An 18545-nucleotide genomic window follows, 5' to 3' on the forward strand; every position below is an offset into this window, starting at 1 on the left:
CAGCCACTTTGAGAAATATATACATACTGTATGACACTATATTATCCAAATTGTTTATTTTGTAATTTCATCATTCATAATCTGAGGAAATTGATGGCCACCCCTATTAATGCACAGGGGAACACAACAGTACGATCCTGATTCTCAGCGTGCGTCCTCTCGACTTCAGTCCAGCCTTCCGACCTCTCTCACGAGCAGGCAAAAAATGACTGTTGACCGTTCCTGGTTTTGGGACGGTTTGTCGAAATCGTTGACTGAAGGCGAATTTAGGCATTAATAAATTTAAGTTAGTAAATCGTCTCAGAGGAGGAAAATATGACTTTCCTCATTGAAACCATATATTAAGAGATACAAATCTACTCATTTCTAAAGAATTAACATAGAAAACATTAAATTATAAGGGATGAATGAGCTGACTAGTTGCTAGACTTGCCAGATTAGAATATTTTTACCTTTTTGTATGATTCATACAAATGAATAAGCTCTTGTTGTGTGTATTCATTGGAGAGTGTAAGTGGTTTTGTAAGTAGGAATGGCATTAATCCTATCACAAGTGCATACAAACAAATGCAGCATATGATTCATGACATGCGTGTCCTACGACGTCTGTGGCAGGCTCGACCATGACGATTGTCAATTGTCTTCCACCCACAAAGCACCCCATTTCCTCACCATCCAACCTCGCGTACATTCACTGGCTTCACCTCTCTCAAAGACCATCACTTTACTCTTCCCTACATTCACCTTTAGATTCCGTTTCTTACACACTCTCCCAAACTCATCCACCAAGCCTTGCAGCTCCCCTTCATCTTCACTCAACAACACAGTATCATCTGCAAACAACAGTACAGGGAGTTTCCAAACACTATCCTCTCTCACCAGGGCCACTCCAACATCCACTACCCTACCTTGTACCTCTTTTATTACCCCATCCATGTACAGATTGAACAACCATGGAGACATGACACATCCCTGTTTCAACCCAACTTTCAAAGAGAAAAATTCACTTAGTTCACCATCCACACGCACTGCAGCCTTCGCACCATCGTACATACTCTTCACAGCATTCAACAACTTCCCATCTACTCCATATATTCTTAACACTTTCCACAATCCTTGTCTATCCACCCTGTCCTATGCTTTCTCCAAATCCATGAAAGCCGCATACAACTTCTTTCCCTTCTCTAGAAACTTTTCCTCTAAAGATCTAAGAATGAATATCTGATCTACACAACCTCTTCCCTTCCTAAAGCCTCCCTGTTCTTCTCCAACTAATTTCTTTGTTCTTTCTCTAACTCTGTCAATAAGTATCCTACCATACACTTTTCCTATTATACTAAGAAGACAAATGCCCCTATGATTACCACACACTTCTTTTTCCCCTTTTCCTTTGTACAAGGGAATAATTATGCCTGACTTCCAATCCTCCGGGACTCTACCTTCCTCCCAGGCCAATCTGCACATCTTCCACATCCATTCTACTACTATCTCTCCCCCATGCTTCAGCATTTCACCACACACTCCATCAATTCCTTGGGCTTTCCCCGATTAAACTTTCTTCATTGCTTCCACAACTTCTATCATACTGATTTCTTCCTGTCTTCTCACCTCCCTCCTTCTCCCAGTCATTCCCCAGCCACTTATACTCGCATTACTTCCATCCTCTATGTTCAGCAATTCCTTAAAGTGTTCTCTCCATCTGTTCACTTTTTCTCCCTTCTCCACTAGTAATCTACCATTTTTATCTTTTACTCCCCTGCTAACTTCACTTCACCCTGTCTTACTCTTTTCACCTCTTTCCAGAACATTTTCTTACAGTCCCTCCATTTTACACTCAAATTCCTTCCAAATTCCTCATCCACTCTCTTCCTACTCTCTCTTACTAATCTTTTCACCTCTCTCTTTCTTTCTACATATAACTCTCTCTTCCGCCTCTCAACTTCTTCCACGCCCCTATTTCTCATCCATTCATTGTATGCTTTCTTCTTTTGTGCCACAGCCTGTCTCACATCTTCATTCCACCACGCTGTTCCTTGCACCCCCCTCCGTCTTCTCTTCCTTCCACACACCACATCACATGCTGCACATATTTCTTCTGTAAATATCCTACACACACCTTCCACGTCTCCCATCTGCTCCAATTCATATTTGCCCAATCGTTCCTCCACTTCTCTCTTATACTCTGCCTTTTTCTCACCCTCTTGTAACCTTTCCACTCTCCTTGCAACTACTCCTTCCTCTCGTCTTTCCCTTCTTCTATTCCTCCATCTTACTTGAATCCTAATTCTGGCCACCACCAAGTAGTGGTCAGAAAGTCCACTCCCCCAACCTCTATAAGCTCTTGCATCCATTACACATCTTTGCATCCTTTCATCCACACACATGTAATCAATCATTGCCTTCCTTTCATTCAGTTCACCACCCACCCTTCTCATCACTCGCCATGTATACCTGTGGATCATTTTATGCCTGAAGAGGGTATTGGCTATCACCAACCCCCTCCCAGCACAAATGTCCACTAACTCACTCCCATTCTCATCTATCTCAGCAGGCACACCCCACTCACCAACTATTCCATCCACCTTCACATTCCCAACTTTACCATTCATATCACCGATCAAAAACACTCTCTCATTCCTTCCAAACTTTTCCATGCACACTTCTACATTTGTCCAGAACTCTTCTCTCACTCTTCTAGCACGATCTTGCATTGGCGCATACACGCACACAATCGCCCACATTTGTATTCCAACTTTCAACTTTACCCACACAATCCTTGACCCAACTGATCCATACTGTCTTATGCTCTTCTTCCATCTTTTACTCACAACTGTACATACTCCTTCCTTTGCCCTCTCATTCTCACATACTCCTGCACATATACCCCATCCATACTTCCATTCTCTCACACTTTCTCTTCTCCATTTTGTTTCAGTTATTCCACATACATCCAGTTTCGCACCCTCAAGCACCTGGACAATCTCTCTCTTTCACCTCATCATTTGCTCCTCTTACATTCCATGTACCCATTACGAAGTTCTTTGTCCGGTCCTGGGTCGTCATCGTTTGGTCAGTCCTTGTCCGAGGCTTCTTGTTTGTTTTTTTAGTTAGTTGTTTTCCGGGGAGGGGCACTAACCCTCCGCCAACCCTTTTAGTCGCCTTTTACGTCAATTATGGATACTGGGGGAGTATTCTTGAAAAAAAACCCTACCCCCTCATGTGGACCGATATCTGGGCACTGATAGATAAACAGAGGCTACACATTGTTTTATTATTTAAGCGTCGTGTGTGTGTGTGTGTGTGTGTGTGTGTGTGTGTGTGTGTGTGTGTAGAGGAAAGAAAACGAAAGAGGGAAGGAGGAAGGTCCAGAATCCCGAGGGGACCTCTTAATCCTTCACACGGTCACTCGTGTTCCGATTTTGGCAAAGGCTTTGTAAAATTCTCTCCCTCATTTTTCCTGAAATGACTATACTACTACTGCTGTTACTGCTACTACTACTCCTGCTACTATTACCACTACTGCTACTACTACTACTACTATTACCATTACTGCTGCTGTTGCTAGTACTACTACTACCAAATAAGGGAGCGAGGCTGGGAGTTCACTCTCCTTTACTTTCTAATTTGTATATAGATGACAGCAGAAGAACCATAACAAGTACTAATATAGACTGCTGCCTTGACGTACACAGAGCAAATGTATGTACATATAAAGATCTATCTATCTGTCTATTTATCTGTTGCCAGACGCCTTAATCCCGTAAGAGGTGGCCACGAACAAATCGCCTCCATGTCGCCCTGTCCCCCGCCATTTCACTGCCCTCCTCCCAGCTCACCCCCCCCTCTCTCATACCTCTCCACTCCATCTCATCCTTGGCCTCCACCTCACTCACATACACTCTCCTCGTCAGTCTCTCTCTCCATCCTCTTCACATAACCAAACCACCTCAGTGTGTTACTCCTAACGCTTCCTATCACATCCACATCCACACCACAACGCTCCTTCACTTCCTCATTTACATATCATATGCAGATGTACTTGCATTATTAGCCGATACTGAAGAACACACTTTAAATCCGCAACTTTTTTAAAAATCAAAAATGAATGATTTGAACCTGATGATAAAAAAAAAATATGATATTCGAATCTAATAAGAAACAGACACAAGGCATCCATTATTTGAATCAATATTAGGTAGTGAAAGAAATAAGTGTCTAGGCCATGTAATTCAAGTGATAGGAACCGTTAGGAGAAACACATTAAGGTGGTTTGGCCATGTGTAGAGGACGGAGAGTGAGAGACTGACGAGGAGAGTGTATGTGAGTGAGGTGGAAGGGGGAGAGGGAGAGGGAGGCCAAGGATGATGTGGAGGGATGGAGTGGAGAGGTATATGAGAGAGGGGGGTGTGAGCTGGAAGCAGGGCAGTGAAATGGCGGGGGACGGCGACATGGAGGCGATTTGTTTGTGGCCACCCCTTACGGGATTAAGGCGTCTGACAATAGATAGACAGATAGATATTTCAAGATAACTTTGCAGACTAGCATGCCATTGAGTTTAGACTAAATTCTTTTTTTGCTAAATTTAACGCCGTAACTAGAAAATGTAAAACCTTAATTTACAGACAATTCTGTATTTGTTTGAAGTGTACTGTGTGCCTGACTATGGACTATCTCTTTGGGACATGAAAGATATGTTATTATAATAATAATAATAATTATTATTAATAATAATAATAATAATAATAATAATTATTATTATTATTATTATTATTATTATTATTTCCAAACATTTGAGAGTGCGGATGCCAGTCCTAAAAAAATATATATATTACTTACTCAGAACTGTAAGCTACCAGTGTGACAAAGGCGGCAGGGTTACTTTTACTAAGACACAAGGTAGCATTTATTCAGGCTACGTATTTTAAAGCAGTTAATAGGAAAAATAATATTGTTTTTAGGTTAGTTTATCCTTTGATCACAATGCTCCACGTTTACTGACATTATATAGAGGACCATATAACATAGATATATTAGACTGACTCTATCGGATACGTTTATGTGAAGCTACAGAACGTGGTGAATGTTTTTGTCGTATCCGATAGAGCCAGGATTCCGGGGGCTTGAATGACGAGTGAGTGAAAGCGTGGCCTATTGGAGTGAGCAAATTTGGGTTGTCTGGACATTGCTACTCCTCACCCTCCCTAGGGTGGGAAAGGAGGTCCGGATATTGATGATGATGATTAAATAATTCATCAGATATTGTAGTACACGGTCAAACCGAGCTCAGAACCATGAACATTTTAGAGGGATATAGATTATATAAACTATCTATCTGTCTATCTATTGCCAGACGCCTTAATCCTGTAAGAGGTGGCCACAAACAAATCCCCTCCATGTCCCCCTGTCCCCCGCCATTTCACTGCCCTGCTCCCAGCTCATACCATCTCTCTCATATACCTCTCCACTCCGTCCCTCCGTCTCATCCTTGGCCTCCCCCTCTCTCTCCCTCTCCACCTCACTACAATTGCATTAAGTAATTTGTGATATCAACTACCAATTTATATAATACAGAAATTACTGTAGGAAAATAGGTAATGAACTTTATTTGTACAGAAATATTTCTTTTAATTATATATGTGTGTAGCAATGGTTTAAATTTATTATATATCACATAGTAAGAAATAAAGCGAGCTGACTTGACTGATTACTATTACTGTTACTACTACTACTACTACGTCTGTAATACTACTACTACTACTACTACTACTACCACCACCACCACAAGCCCTTGCTACATGAGTGATGAGATACATTCACCAGGAAATATTAAACAGACTCTAGTTTTCATTTTTTTCCCCTCTTCGCTACCTATGGACGCTGTCGAGGTAGGGCGAGTGCGCGTCCTCATCGGGGAGCTCCACGTGTCCCTACTGAACTGAGAAAGAGGTATATTTGCCAGGACACAGTGAACAGAGTGTAGGATTCATGTTTCTCCCCTCAGGCCTGGCTCTTCTACCTTCCTCGCTACCTGTGGACGCGCTTCGAGGCGGGGCGGGTGCGGACGCTGATCGGGGAGCTGCACCTGCCTCTCCTGGATCCCAATCTCCGCCGTCAGCGCCTCTCCGTCGCCATCGAGTACTTCGGCCGCTACTTCCACCACCACAACCTCTACGCCTACCAGTTCTTTACCTGCGAAATACTCAACTTTGCCAATGTTGTGGGGCAGATTTACTTCACTGACAAGTAAGAGCAACAAGCACACACACACACACACACACACACACACAGCGCTCGAGCACGAGCGAACAAGAGAGAGAGAGAGAGAGAGAGAGAGAGAGAGAGAGGGGGGGGGGTAGTGAGCGCTAAAGTTTTCTCCCTTTCTCGACAGTAATAATAATAATAATAATAATAATAATAATAATAATAATGATAATAATAATAATAATAATAATCCATCCATCATCCAATCCTACATTGCCCCATGAGGAGCGTAGGAGCCCGGGGCTAGGCAGTTGGTCCTGACATTTAAGATGAGAGTGATCAGCCTCACTCATCCCTAAGTGGCATTACGTGAGCAATAAACCCCAACCATCCCTTGGATATAAACCTTCACCGGCTCAATCCGATTGGAGCGCAATAATTACCCACTAAACCACCAGGCGCCAAAATTTGGTTATATGGTTACCACCCAGCATAGTAAATGGTTTCCTGGTGCACAGGAAACCATTTGACTTGTCACTCAATGTAGAGTCACCCACAGGCAGAAGGAAGAGGAAAGAATGAAGGAAAGAAAGACAGAAGAGGGAGTGTAAAGTCACCCTTAGGCAGAAGGACGAGGAAAGAATGAAGGAAAGAAAGACAGAAGAGGGAGTGTAAAGTCACCCTTAGGCAGAAGGACGAGGAAAGAATGAAGGAAAGAAAGACAGAAGAGGGAGTGTAAAGTCACCTGTAGGCAGAAGGACAAGGAAAGAATGAAGGAAAGACAGAAGAGAATGGAAGGAAAGAAGGATGGAGAGGAAAGGGCAGACACCCGAGAGCTGCACTACATCGAGTGAGTGGATGGTGAGCGCCCCCACCTACCACATAATAATAATAATAATAATAATAATAATAATAATAATAATACTTTCACAGGTTCCTGGGCTCGGGGTTCCTGGACTACGGGGTACGGGTGCTGAACTACGTGAGGGAGCAGGACCCGCACGACCCCAAGGACGAGGTGTTCCCCAAGGTGGCCAAGTGCGCTTTCCACAAGTTCGGTCCCTCTGGCAGCATCATCAGGCACGACGCCCTCTGTGTCCTGCCCCTCAACATACTCAATGAGAAGATCTACGCCTTCCTCTGGTTCTGGTTAGTGACACCACACCACACCACACCACATTATGGTCCGTCTATTTTATGAAGAGCGTTTGGGCGTTGTCCCTCTTGGGAATTTCCTAGGCCGCCTCTCTGCCAAGCGTGTACACTTCCTTGTCTCATGTCAGCTATTTACTACTTCTAAATGAAGTTTTTACAGTATATATATATATATATATATATTTAATTCTTTAATAAGGCTATATAGTGTTATAAATGTCTCTTTTTTTTTTCTTTTAATAACAATTACTTTTTATAAATACCACAACACTTGGCAACGTTGCTTTCCAACGTTGCCACGCTTGTAAGGGTAAAGTGTGTTAATACAGGTCATTTCCACTCTGGCCGCCACTTGAGATGGATACTCTTACTCCTGCTACTCGTGTGCTCCACAATAGAGAGAAAGAACTTATTTACAACGTAAATAAGTATTTTTTAGAAGAAAAGGCAAACAGAGGACCTCAAAGGTGGTGTGGAAAATAAATCGAAATTATAAACCACAAATAAACCTCACACTTAAGGAGAAAATCAGTCATAATAAAAAATAATGTTAGAGAGAGAGAGAGAGAGAGAGAGAGAGAGAGAGAGAGACAGAGACAGAGACAGAGACAGAGACAGACAGAGACAGACAGACAGACAGAAACAGAGAGTAGGGGGAAAGGTCATGGAGAAAGGGAATGAACAAGAGCGCAACAAGACTGACAGACAGTCAGTCTGGAGGCTTTTCGTCAAACTCTAAAAATTCATAAAAGTGTATAGACTTTTTACAGAAATAAATCTATAGAAAATGCAATTTCTATATGCAGAGAGAGAGAGAGAGAGAGAGAGAGAGAGAGAGAGGAGAGAGAGTGGTGTGCTGGGAGGGAGCGTTGTCATTAGCGCCGTGTTTCTAATCCGATTAAGTTGCCAGTACAAAGTATGGCACCACTGTGGGACGGGGACTCCCCAAGAGGGACAACGCCCAAACGATCTTCATAAAATAGACGGACCATACATTACACTACACTACTCCACACCACACCACACTACACCACACTACATTACACTACACTACACTGCCGCTGAACATACTCAATGAGAAGATATAGCCTTCCTCTGGTTCTGGTTAGGGACACCACACCACACCACACAACACCACACCACACCACACCACACCACACTACACTACACCAAACCACACCACACTACACTACTGTACCACACCACACCACACCACACCACACTACACTACTGTACACAACACCACACCACACTACACAACACCACATCACACCACACCACACCACACCACACCACACCACACTACACTACACTACACCACACCACACCACACTACACTACACTACTGTACACAACACCACACCACACCACACCACACTACACCACACCACACCACACCACACCACACCACACTACACTACTGTACACAACACCACACAACACTACACCACACCACACTACACCACACTACATCACATCACACCACACCACACTACACTACTGTACACAACACCACACCACACTACACCACATCACACCACACCACACCACACCACACCACGCTACACTACACTACACTACACTACACTACATTGCACTACACCACACTACGCCACACCACACCACACTACACCACACCACACCACACTACACTACACTACACTACACTACACTACACCACACCACACCACACCACACTACACTACACTACACTACACCACACCACACCACACCACACCACACCACACCACACTACACTACACTACACTACACTACACTACACTACACCACACCACACTACACTACACTACACTACACCACACCACACCACACTACACTACACCACACTACACTACACTACACTACACTACACTACACTACACCACACCACACCACACCACACTACACTACACTACACCACACCACACTACACTACACCACACCACACCACACCACACCACACCACACTACACTACACTACACTACACTACACTACACTACACCACACCACACTACACTACACTACACTACACCACACTACACTACACCACACCACACCACACCACACCACACCACACCACACCACACTACATCACACCACACCACACCACACTGCACTACTGTACGCAACACCACACCACACTACACCACACCACACCACACCACACCACGCTACACTACACTACACTACACTACACTGCACTACACTACACTACACTACACTACACCACACTACACTACACTACACTATACTACACTACACCACACTACACTACACTACACTACACCACACCACACTACACTACACTACACTACACTACACCACACTACACCACACTACACTACACTACACTACACTACACTACACCACACCACACCACACTACACTACACTACACCACACTACACTACACTACACTACACTACACTACACTACACTACACCACACCACACTACACTACACTACACTACACTACACTTCTAACATTAGCAACACAGTCAAATGCTCAGACATAAGCTATTAGAGCCACTGTCCTTCTAACATCTGACACAAGCCACTAAAGCCACGGTCTTTCTGACGTAAGGAATAATAATAATAAAAATAATAATAATGAGAATAACAAAAACAACAACAACAATAATAATAATAATAATAATAATAATAATAATAATTTTCAGTGTTGATGTGGATGTGACTGAAAGTGTTAGGAGAGTATTTTGAGATGGTTTGGCCATGTGGAGAGGATGGAGAATGAGAGACTGACTGGAAGAGTGTATGTGAGTGAGGTGGAGGGGGAGAGGAGGGGGAGGTCAAGAATGAGATGGAGGGCTGATGAAATGGAGAGAAATATGAGTGAGAGGTGTGTGAGTTGGGGGATGGGGTGCCAAAGGGTAGAGGACAGACCGACGTGGAGGCGATTTGTTTGTGGCCACTTCTTAAGGGATGAAGAAATTTGTAGATAGATAGATAGATAGATAGACGGACAGATAGATAGATAGATAGGTAGGTAGATAGATGGATAGATAGGTAGACAGATAGATAGGTAGATAGATAGATAGATAGGTAGATAGATAGATAGACAGATAGACAGACAGTATCGTTAACCTGAGGGGAGCCGTAGTAATGCTTTCTGCCACTCAGCTGCCAGAACTATGTGGCAAAAAGACGAAAATCTAGACCAAGTTAGATGAAAATACTACAGCTGTTGTACCTACCCTGATTTTACGTATCCTTAACATCGCCCAACCCGACTTAATCTACTCCCCCCCCCCCCAGGTTGCTGGTGCTGTGTGTGGTGACGGGGCTGTGGCTGTGCTATCGCCTCATCACCCTGGTGGCCCCCATGCTCCGCCACGCACTTCTTCGTTACTACTCCCGTCTGGCCGCTAAGGAACAGGTGGAGCAGATCTGCCGCCGGTGCTACGTGGGGGACTGGCTCATCCTCTGCCTGCTGGGTACGTCACACGCGTAGGAGGTCGTCTGTTGTCTGAAAGGACGCGACTTCGATCCCCCCGGTACAGTTTGATGAATTTCGATAAAACATGCCTTGCTGATCTACCACCAGACCCGTCGACATACGGTAAAAACACACCCACTAATACCAATGCACCTGAAATGAATGTAACAGCCATAGCTCGTATTTAGTATGGACGGTGGATATCGGTGCCGAAGTTGGTGCCATGTAAAGGTGTGTTGAACGCAGGGGACCGCTGTGCCTTAGGGAGCGGCCTTAACTCTGTGCCTTTCCCCCCTGACACACACACACACACACACACACACACACACACACACACACACACACACACACACACACACACACATACACACACACACACACACACACACACATACACACACACACACACACACACACACACACACACACACACACACACACACACACACACACACACACACACACACACACACACACACTTTCATCCTTAGTTTTATGCCTGTCAATTACTCGTGGCTGGTTAAGGCAGGGCGGTAATTCTTCCTCAGCCATCTCTCCGTCCTGACTGCTGAGTTGTGACAAAATTAACACAAGAATACCCTGCCACGCAGGAAAATATCTCCTTCTTTCTCCCCCTGTCTTCCATCTTTTCCCACATTTCTATGGCTTGGTGTGTCTGACCAATCTTCGCCATACAGCTCGGTCCTGCGCCTCTTCCCCCATCAGCTCCTTCTCTCTCAGATCTTCGTTCACATACTTCCATCCACCTACTCCTCGGCCTTCCCCTACTCCTCCTTCCTCGTACCACTGTTTCCATTCCTCTCATTGCCACACAATCTTCACTCCTCCTCATCACACCCCCACACCAATGTAGTCTTTCCCTGCACCCTCCTGGATACCTCATACACCTTTACTGTCCCTCTGCTTCTCCCATTCCTAATCCTATACAACTTCGTTACTCCACACATCCATCTCAATATTCTAATCTCCACTATTGTTATTAACCTGTCACGTCCCGAGGTTTTCCGCACCTCCGACATCCCCCAGTCCCGAGGTATTTTCGATTTTTTTTTTTTTTGGCTAAAACCTCCGCTTTTGGTGAGAAACATCGAAAATTCATAGAGAAATCGCTCACCTGAGGTTTAAAATACTCAATCCAGGTAGGAGTTCCTCCTTACCTGACTGGGTTTTCTAACATGCTGGCACCAAAGAAAATGAGTTCTATGGGAGGGTAACTTTTTTATCCACTCATAAACAGTATTTATTTATTTACTTGGTACGAATTTATACGTAGTATGAGAGTGTATTGGTTTTCAAGCAGTAATATAGGCATTATAAGCATTGTTTCGCTCACTAACTAATCACCATTCATGACCTTTTTTTCCCACATTACCTGATCATCATTTCTGACTGTTTCTTCCTCTAATGCTATGTAAACTTTGTCCTCCACATTGTCATTGATTGGGGAATCACTCTGGCCCTGAATGTCTTTATTGGCCAGGTCACTGGTAACAGGTGAATTGCCGAGACAATGGCGTGAGGGGGGGAGGGGGGAGGTTATGCGGTGTAAGGCATTGTCCCTGTTTGGCATCTTGTAGAGGAATAGAGGGAGGTGTCCCGAGTATACATATGAAAAATCACGTGCGAAAATTGAAAATTGTGCAAATTAGGGACCTTGCAATTGCACTACGTACCAGTACGTCGCCGAGACTGGCAAATGCAAATCGTTGCAATGTACCCATATGTCGACGGGACGGGGCGGGTTAAAGCTTCACACATCCCTGTAGGAAGTTTTCTTGTTTTTGTCAATACTGGTAACAACAACAACAACAGCAATAATAATAATAATTATTATTATTATTATTATTATTATTATCGTTATTACCGTATTATTATTATCACTTACTTGAAAACTGCGACATTTCAAGGCTATTTAGTCTAGAGCCTTCGAACTTGGTCAACATAGTTGGACAGGTGTCGCTTCTTTTGGCCAGCATGGTGGCAATCTGTCAGCCGGATCTCCGGATATTATTTGGGGCACAGAAAATTGAGTCAGCCACGCTATCTCAAGAACCGCTTAAGCTGGGATGCTGAAATTTTACTACAACATAGCAGACACAGTACAGAAAGGAGAATGATTCCAATTGTTTGATTATTCTCTAAAATCGCCTGGGGTCAATTATTGGCACTTTTCCTGATATTCCGAATGTCACCTAATTTTCTATGAAGGATTAAAGCCAGAGCCACCAAACTTGGTGGACTTATAGACTGTGATGACCTAAGGTGACATACACAAGATCAGTGACCTTGACCTCAAGGTCCCTTTATAGCTTGGCTTCTGGTAGGCAATGGCTGTGGCAAGTTTTTCTTTTTCAAAATTTTCCTTGGACAGTTTTACGATGTTCTAGTTTTTGTTATCATAATGATGAGAGGATGGGGAAAGAGAAAGACTAAAACAAGTCTTGAAGCAGAGAGAGAAATTGAACTGTTCACCTAAGAGATGCAACTGTATATAATGATCCTACGTGTATTACAGCCTGGTTGTGCAGTTGATGTGGTCAGCATTTCAAACTTAATAAACATCTAACAGCGACAACAACGAATATTAAGCTCTATACAGCAACTAACGATAACAAGGGTATAACAGACAACAAATTACGAGTAGACGAATCGTGAGAAACTACGAAGTACGAAACTGATGTCATGATGGCTCATAACCAAATTAACCTTCGACTTTAACAGGTGAACACCGCAGCACAAACCTCTCCATCCAGAGTTACAAACGCGTACTGTGTTAGGAAGCACTGCCCGCGTCTCAGCCTCATACGTCAAAGCCTGTCTCACTACCATTTTATACACCTTGCCTTGGGCCTCATGCTGATTCTTCTACAACACAGCACTCCCCATACCTTCCTCCAATTCCTCCATCCCACCTTCACTCTGGGTTATTTTCACCATCATCGATCCTAGATATTTAAATTTCACTCTCTTCAGTCTCTGTAATCTCTGAATTTTGAACCACGTTGCACCTGAGGTATTCCATTTTCTTCCTACTGCTCTTCATTCCTCTTTCCTTCATAGCCATTCTCTATGCTTTCTATAGTCGCGGCGCACGACTCTGAGGTTGTCATTATCGTACCCTGGCAACCTACCATTCAAAAGTGCGTCCGATTTCGTATCACATTATACATGAATCATTATACACGAATATATTGCTGGTTCCTTGAAAGCAGTGATAAGAAGCAGGGAAGTGAGCATGGAAGTGAAAAAGTTACTACATGACAGTATTTTGATACCATCTCTAACGTATGGAAGTGAAGCTTGGACGTTGTTGGAAGGACACAAGTCAAGAGTGAGCAGTGGAAATGAGTTATTTAAGAGGAGCCTGTGGAGTCACATGGAGAGACAGGCTGACAAATGAGGATATAAAGGAGCGTTGTGGTGTTGATGCGTTAGGAAGAATACACTGAGGTGGTTTGGCCATGTGGAGAGGATGGAGGGTGAAAGACTGACGAAGAGAGTGTATGTGAGTGAGGTGGAGGGGGGAAGAGGGAGGGGGAGGCTGAGGATGAGATGGAGGGATGGGGTGGAGAGGTATATGAGAGAGGGGTGTGTGAGTTGGGAGGGGGGCAGTGAAATGGTGGGGGACGGGGCAACGTGGAGGCTATTTGTTTGTGGCCACCCCGAACGGGATTGAGGCGTCTGGCAATAGATAGATAGATAGATTATTATTATGCACGAACATATTATAAACGAATCACATGCGCCTCATACACGAAATCAGACGCACTTTTGAATGGTATGTTGCCAGGGCACGATAATAACAACGTCAGAGATGCGCACCACGACTGTAATTTTCTCTCCACTTCCTCTCTTCCGGTGTTATCAGCAAGGAGGGCGACTGATCTATTACCCCACGAACCACCACGCCCATAATCAGATTAATAAGGTTTGGACTTACAGATTCTTGATGTAAACCACCTAACTAAAAATTTGTCAGTCCTACACACTGAGGTTGTTTGGCCATGTGGAGAGGAAGGAAAGTGAGAGACGACGAGGAGAGTGTATGTGAGTGAGGTGGAGGGGGGGAGAGGGAGGGGGAGGCCAAGGATGACATGGAGGGATGGAGTGGAGAGGTAATGAGAGAGGGGGGAGGGTGAGTGCTGGGAGCAGGGCAATGAAATGGCGGGGTACAGGGCGACATGGAGGCGATTTGTTTGTGGCCACCCCTTACGGGATTAAGGCGTCTGGCAATAGAAAGATAAATATACTGCGTCAGACCTGAGTTCGCGTCCCCTCATGCATGCTGTACCATCCCCACACACCTCTGCAGCACCCTCTTCTCCCTCGTACACCTCCAGACCTACTGACATGGCACTCTGTCGTAGGTCATCTCCAAGTCAATGAATATCAGATGCAAACCCCCTCTGCCTCTCCCTGTGCCTCTCCATCATCTGCCTCAGTGCTACAAATGCGTCTGCCGTTCTCTGCCTGGCATAGACAAAACATGTAACCCTCTTTCTTCCTCCTCTATGAAAGTAACACTATAACATTTCGTCAAAACCCATAACTTATATATAGTGGAGGGATGGAGTTGAGAGGTATGTGAGGGAGGGAGGAGTGAGCTGGGGGAAGGGCAGTCAAATGGTGGTTGACAGAGGGACTTGGAGGCGTTTTGTCTGCGGCCACCCTTTGCGAGATTAGGGCGTCGGGCTATAAATAGATAGATAGATAGATAGATAGATAGATAGATAGGACTTATAGACTGGTTCGTATATAACTTACCTCTTCCATGCCGCCCAGTGATTTTTTCCTGCGTGTTGAGGGGACGGCACTGCGTTAGTAATGTCTATATCGTTTATTCACTTCCTACTCTCACTGCTACACCCGCGCCCTCACCAGCAGACTGAGCCGTCCCCGCAACACATAATACAGCTAGGTGAGTGTCAACTGGAGCGCAATTTAACCATCCATATTGCCTTAACTTGGCCCAGATTTTCGTCCTTTTGCAGCTTATTTCATGTGGCTTTGTACTAGAATAAGGCAATACTACTGCTCTAGGTCCTTTCTATGGCATTCTTCGTGACTAGCTTCATATTCTGGTGTTACGAATTACAGCTCGGCATTTACGGTGATGAGATGGCCAAAGGATGAGATGGAGGGATGGGGTGGAGAGGTATATGAGAGAGGGGGGTGTGACCTGGGAGCAGGGCAGTGAAGTGGCTGGGGACGGGGCGACATGGAGGCGATTTGTTTGTGGCCACTTTTTACTGGATTTAGGCGTCTGGCAAAAGATAGATAGACAGATGGCAATTTTAGGCCGTGAGAGTAAAAAGGGTGCAGTTCACTTCATCTTGGTGGGGATTTTCGTCCTTCTGCGACATATTTCTCGTGGATTAAGACAATAATACGGCTCTAAATAATTCCCATTGCACTTCTTCGTGACTATAATTTCAGTGATTAACTCTTGCTACAGCTCCGTGTCAGACTAAGACAACACTTTACATCTTTTCCACGGCTATCTTCTAGTATTGAACCCACGACACAGTTCAGCATTAAGGATGGAAAGATAATTGTAGGCTGAGTTAGAATAATGACTACCCTGAGTGACAAGCCAAATGTTTTCTGTATCCTAGGGAGGCATTTACGACGCTGGGTGGTAATCATAATCAAATGACGCCTGGTGGACTAGTGGGCTGAGGCTCACCAAGTGGGTGAGACATAGAAGGGCTTGCGTCTAAGGATTTATTATTATTATCATTATTATTATTATTATCACTACTACTACTAGTACTACTACTACTACTACTATTCTACTACTACTATTATTATTATTATTATTATTATTATCACTACTACTACAACTACTATTACTACTACTACTACTACTACTATCTATTGCTACTACTACTACTATTATTATTATTATTATTATTATTATCATCATTATTATTTTTATGACATAATGACAAAGCAAGTCACAACTGAGTAACCTAGGCCCGTATTCTTGCTGCTTTTTTTATGCAAGAAAGAAGGAACCAAAGGCCAGGAGCCCACAAACCCTTCCTTCCAAGAAAAAAAAAAAAACAATACAAAAGAGAGCCAAATTCAAGATCCATTCATTTCGAGACGCCTGGACACACTGCTTTTGAAAGACTGGGGATCATAGGTAGTAGGAAATACAGACAGAGGGAGACAGTTCCAGAGTTGACCTGTTGCATAAATGAAGGACTGGGAGTAACGGTTAACTCTTGCATTAGAGAGCTGGACAGAAATGGGATGAGCGTTTGTTGCTAGACGGGTGCTACGCGCCCATTATAGAGGTGGCGGGATGCAAGCAGACAGATCAGAGATGCAGTGACCATTGAAGTAGCGACAGAAAAGAGATAAAGATGCAGCAGTGCGTCGAAGAGACAGAGGTTGTAGGTTGAGGAAGCTCCCTAACACCTTTTCCTAAGCGATTTATTTTTATTATTACACGTTACCGTCCTCATGTATATTACATCATTACTTCCAATATCGCCATACTCTCTATAGGTAACACACAAAACGATATGAACCTACCATATCCAAGAATAAATCGCTAGGGAAGAGGTGTTAGGGAGCTTGCTTACCTGACGGGAATACCATCTCTAGCCTCAGACTCAGCTTTTCCCTCTGTATTCTAGTTTCCTCCCTTTTTTTAGTTTAATTTTCCCATGTTTGGCCATGTGGAGAGGATGGAGAGTGAGAGACTGACGAGGAGAGTGTATGTGAGTGAGGTGGAGGGCGGGAAGAGAGAGGGGGAGGCCAAGGATGAGATGACGGGATGGAGTGGAGAGGTATATGAGAGAGAGGGGTGTGAGCTGGGAGCAGGGCAATGAAATGGCAGGGGACAGGGCGACATGGAGGCGATTTGTTTGTGGTCACCCATTACGGCGTCTGGCAATAGATAGATAGATTTTCCCAGGATGACCACCACTCCATTCTCTTCCTTTATTTTGTTTTCTAACTTAACCTAACCTAACAGATCAACCTAACTAACACACTAACCTAACGTGATACCGAGAAAACAATCCTAACCTAGACTTTCCTGGGTAAGAAAAACTGCAAAAAAGGTACACAGAGTTGGATGGATATAGAGGACCGGATGACAGACAGACAGACAGACACAGAGGACTGGATCACAGACAGACAGGCAGACAGACATAGAAGACTGGATGACAGACAAACAGACAGATAGGCATAGAAGACTGGATGAAATACAAACAGACAGACAGACATAGAAGACTGGATGACAGACAGACAGACAGACAGGCAGCCAGACAGCCAGATTGACAGGCAGACAGACATAGAGTACTGGATGACAGACAGACAGACAGGCAGCCAGACAGCCAGACTGACAGGCAGACAGACATAGAGTACTGGATGACAGACAGACAGACAGACAGACAGGCAGCCAGACTGACAGGCAGACAGACATAGAGTACTGGATGACAGACAGGCAGACAGACAGACAGGCAGCCAGACTGACATGCAGACAGACATAGAGTACTGGATGACAGACAGGCAGCCAGACTGACAGGCAGACAGACATAGAGTACTGGATGACAGACAGACAGACATAAAAACAAACAAACAGGCAGACATAGAGGATTTGATGACAGACAGACAGACAGACATAGAAGACTAGATGATAGACAGACAGACAAACAGACGGATGGATGGATGGATAGACAGATTGATAGGGAGA

At 44.3% G+C, this 18545-nt stretch overlaps 1 protein-coding gene across 1 annotated transcript in view; it reads left to right on the top strand.

Moving 5' to 3' along the window:
* The window catches only part of LOC145411911 (innexin inx2-like), a 39574-nt gene that overhangs the window by 20812 nt on the left and 217 nt on the right, over positions 1–18545 (top strand). Inside the window, exons 2-4 of the mRNA XM_080281881.1 lie at positions 6002–6243; positions 7135–7350; positions 10633–10811. Coding sequence (XP_080138007.1) covers positions 6002–6243; positions 7135–7350; positions 10633–10811 — 637 coding nt within the window. The remainder of the gene's footprint in view (positions 1–6001; positions 6244–7134; positions 7351–10632; positions 10812–18545) is intronic.

Source organism: Coenobita brevimanus, chromosome 91, assembly GCF_032717465.1.
Source record: "Coenobita brevimanus isolate Jiangsu-jjx chromosome 91, ASM3271746v2, whole genome shotgun sequence".
In the NCBI taxonomy this organism is placed as follows: domain Eukaryota; kingdom Metazoa; phylum Arthropoda; class Malacostraca; order Decapoda; family Coenobitidae; genus Coenobita; species Coenobita brevimanus.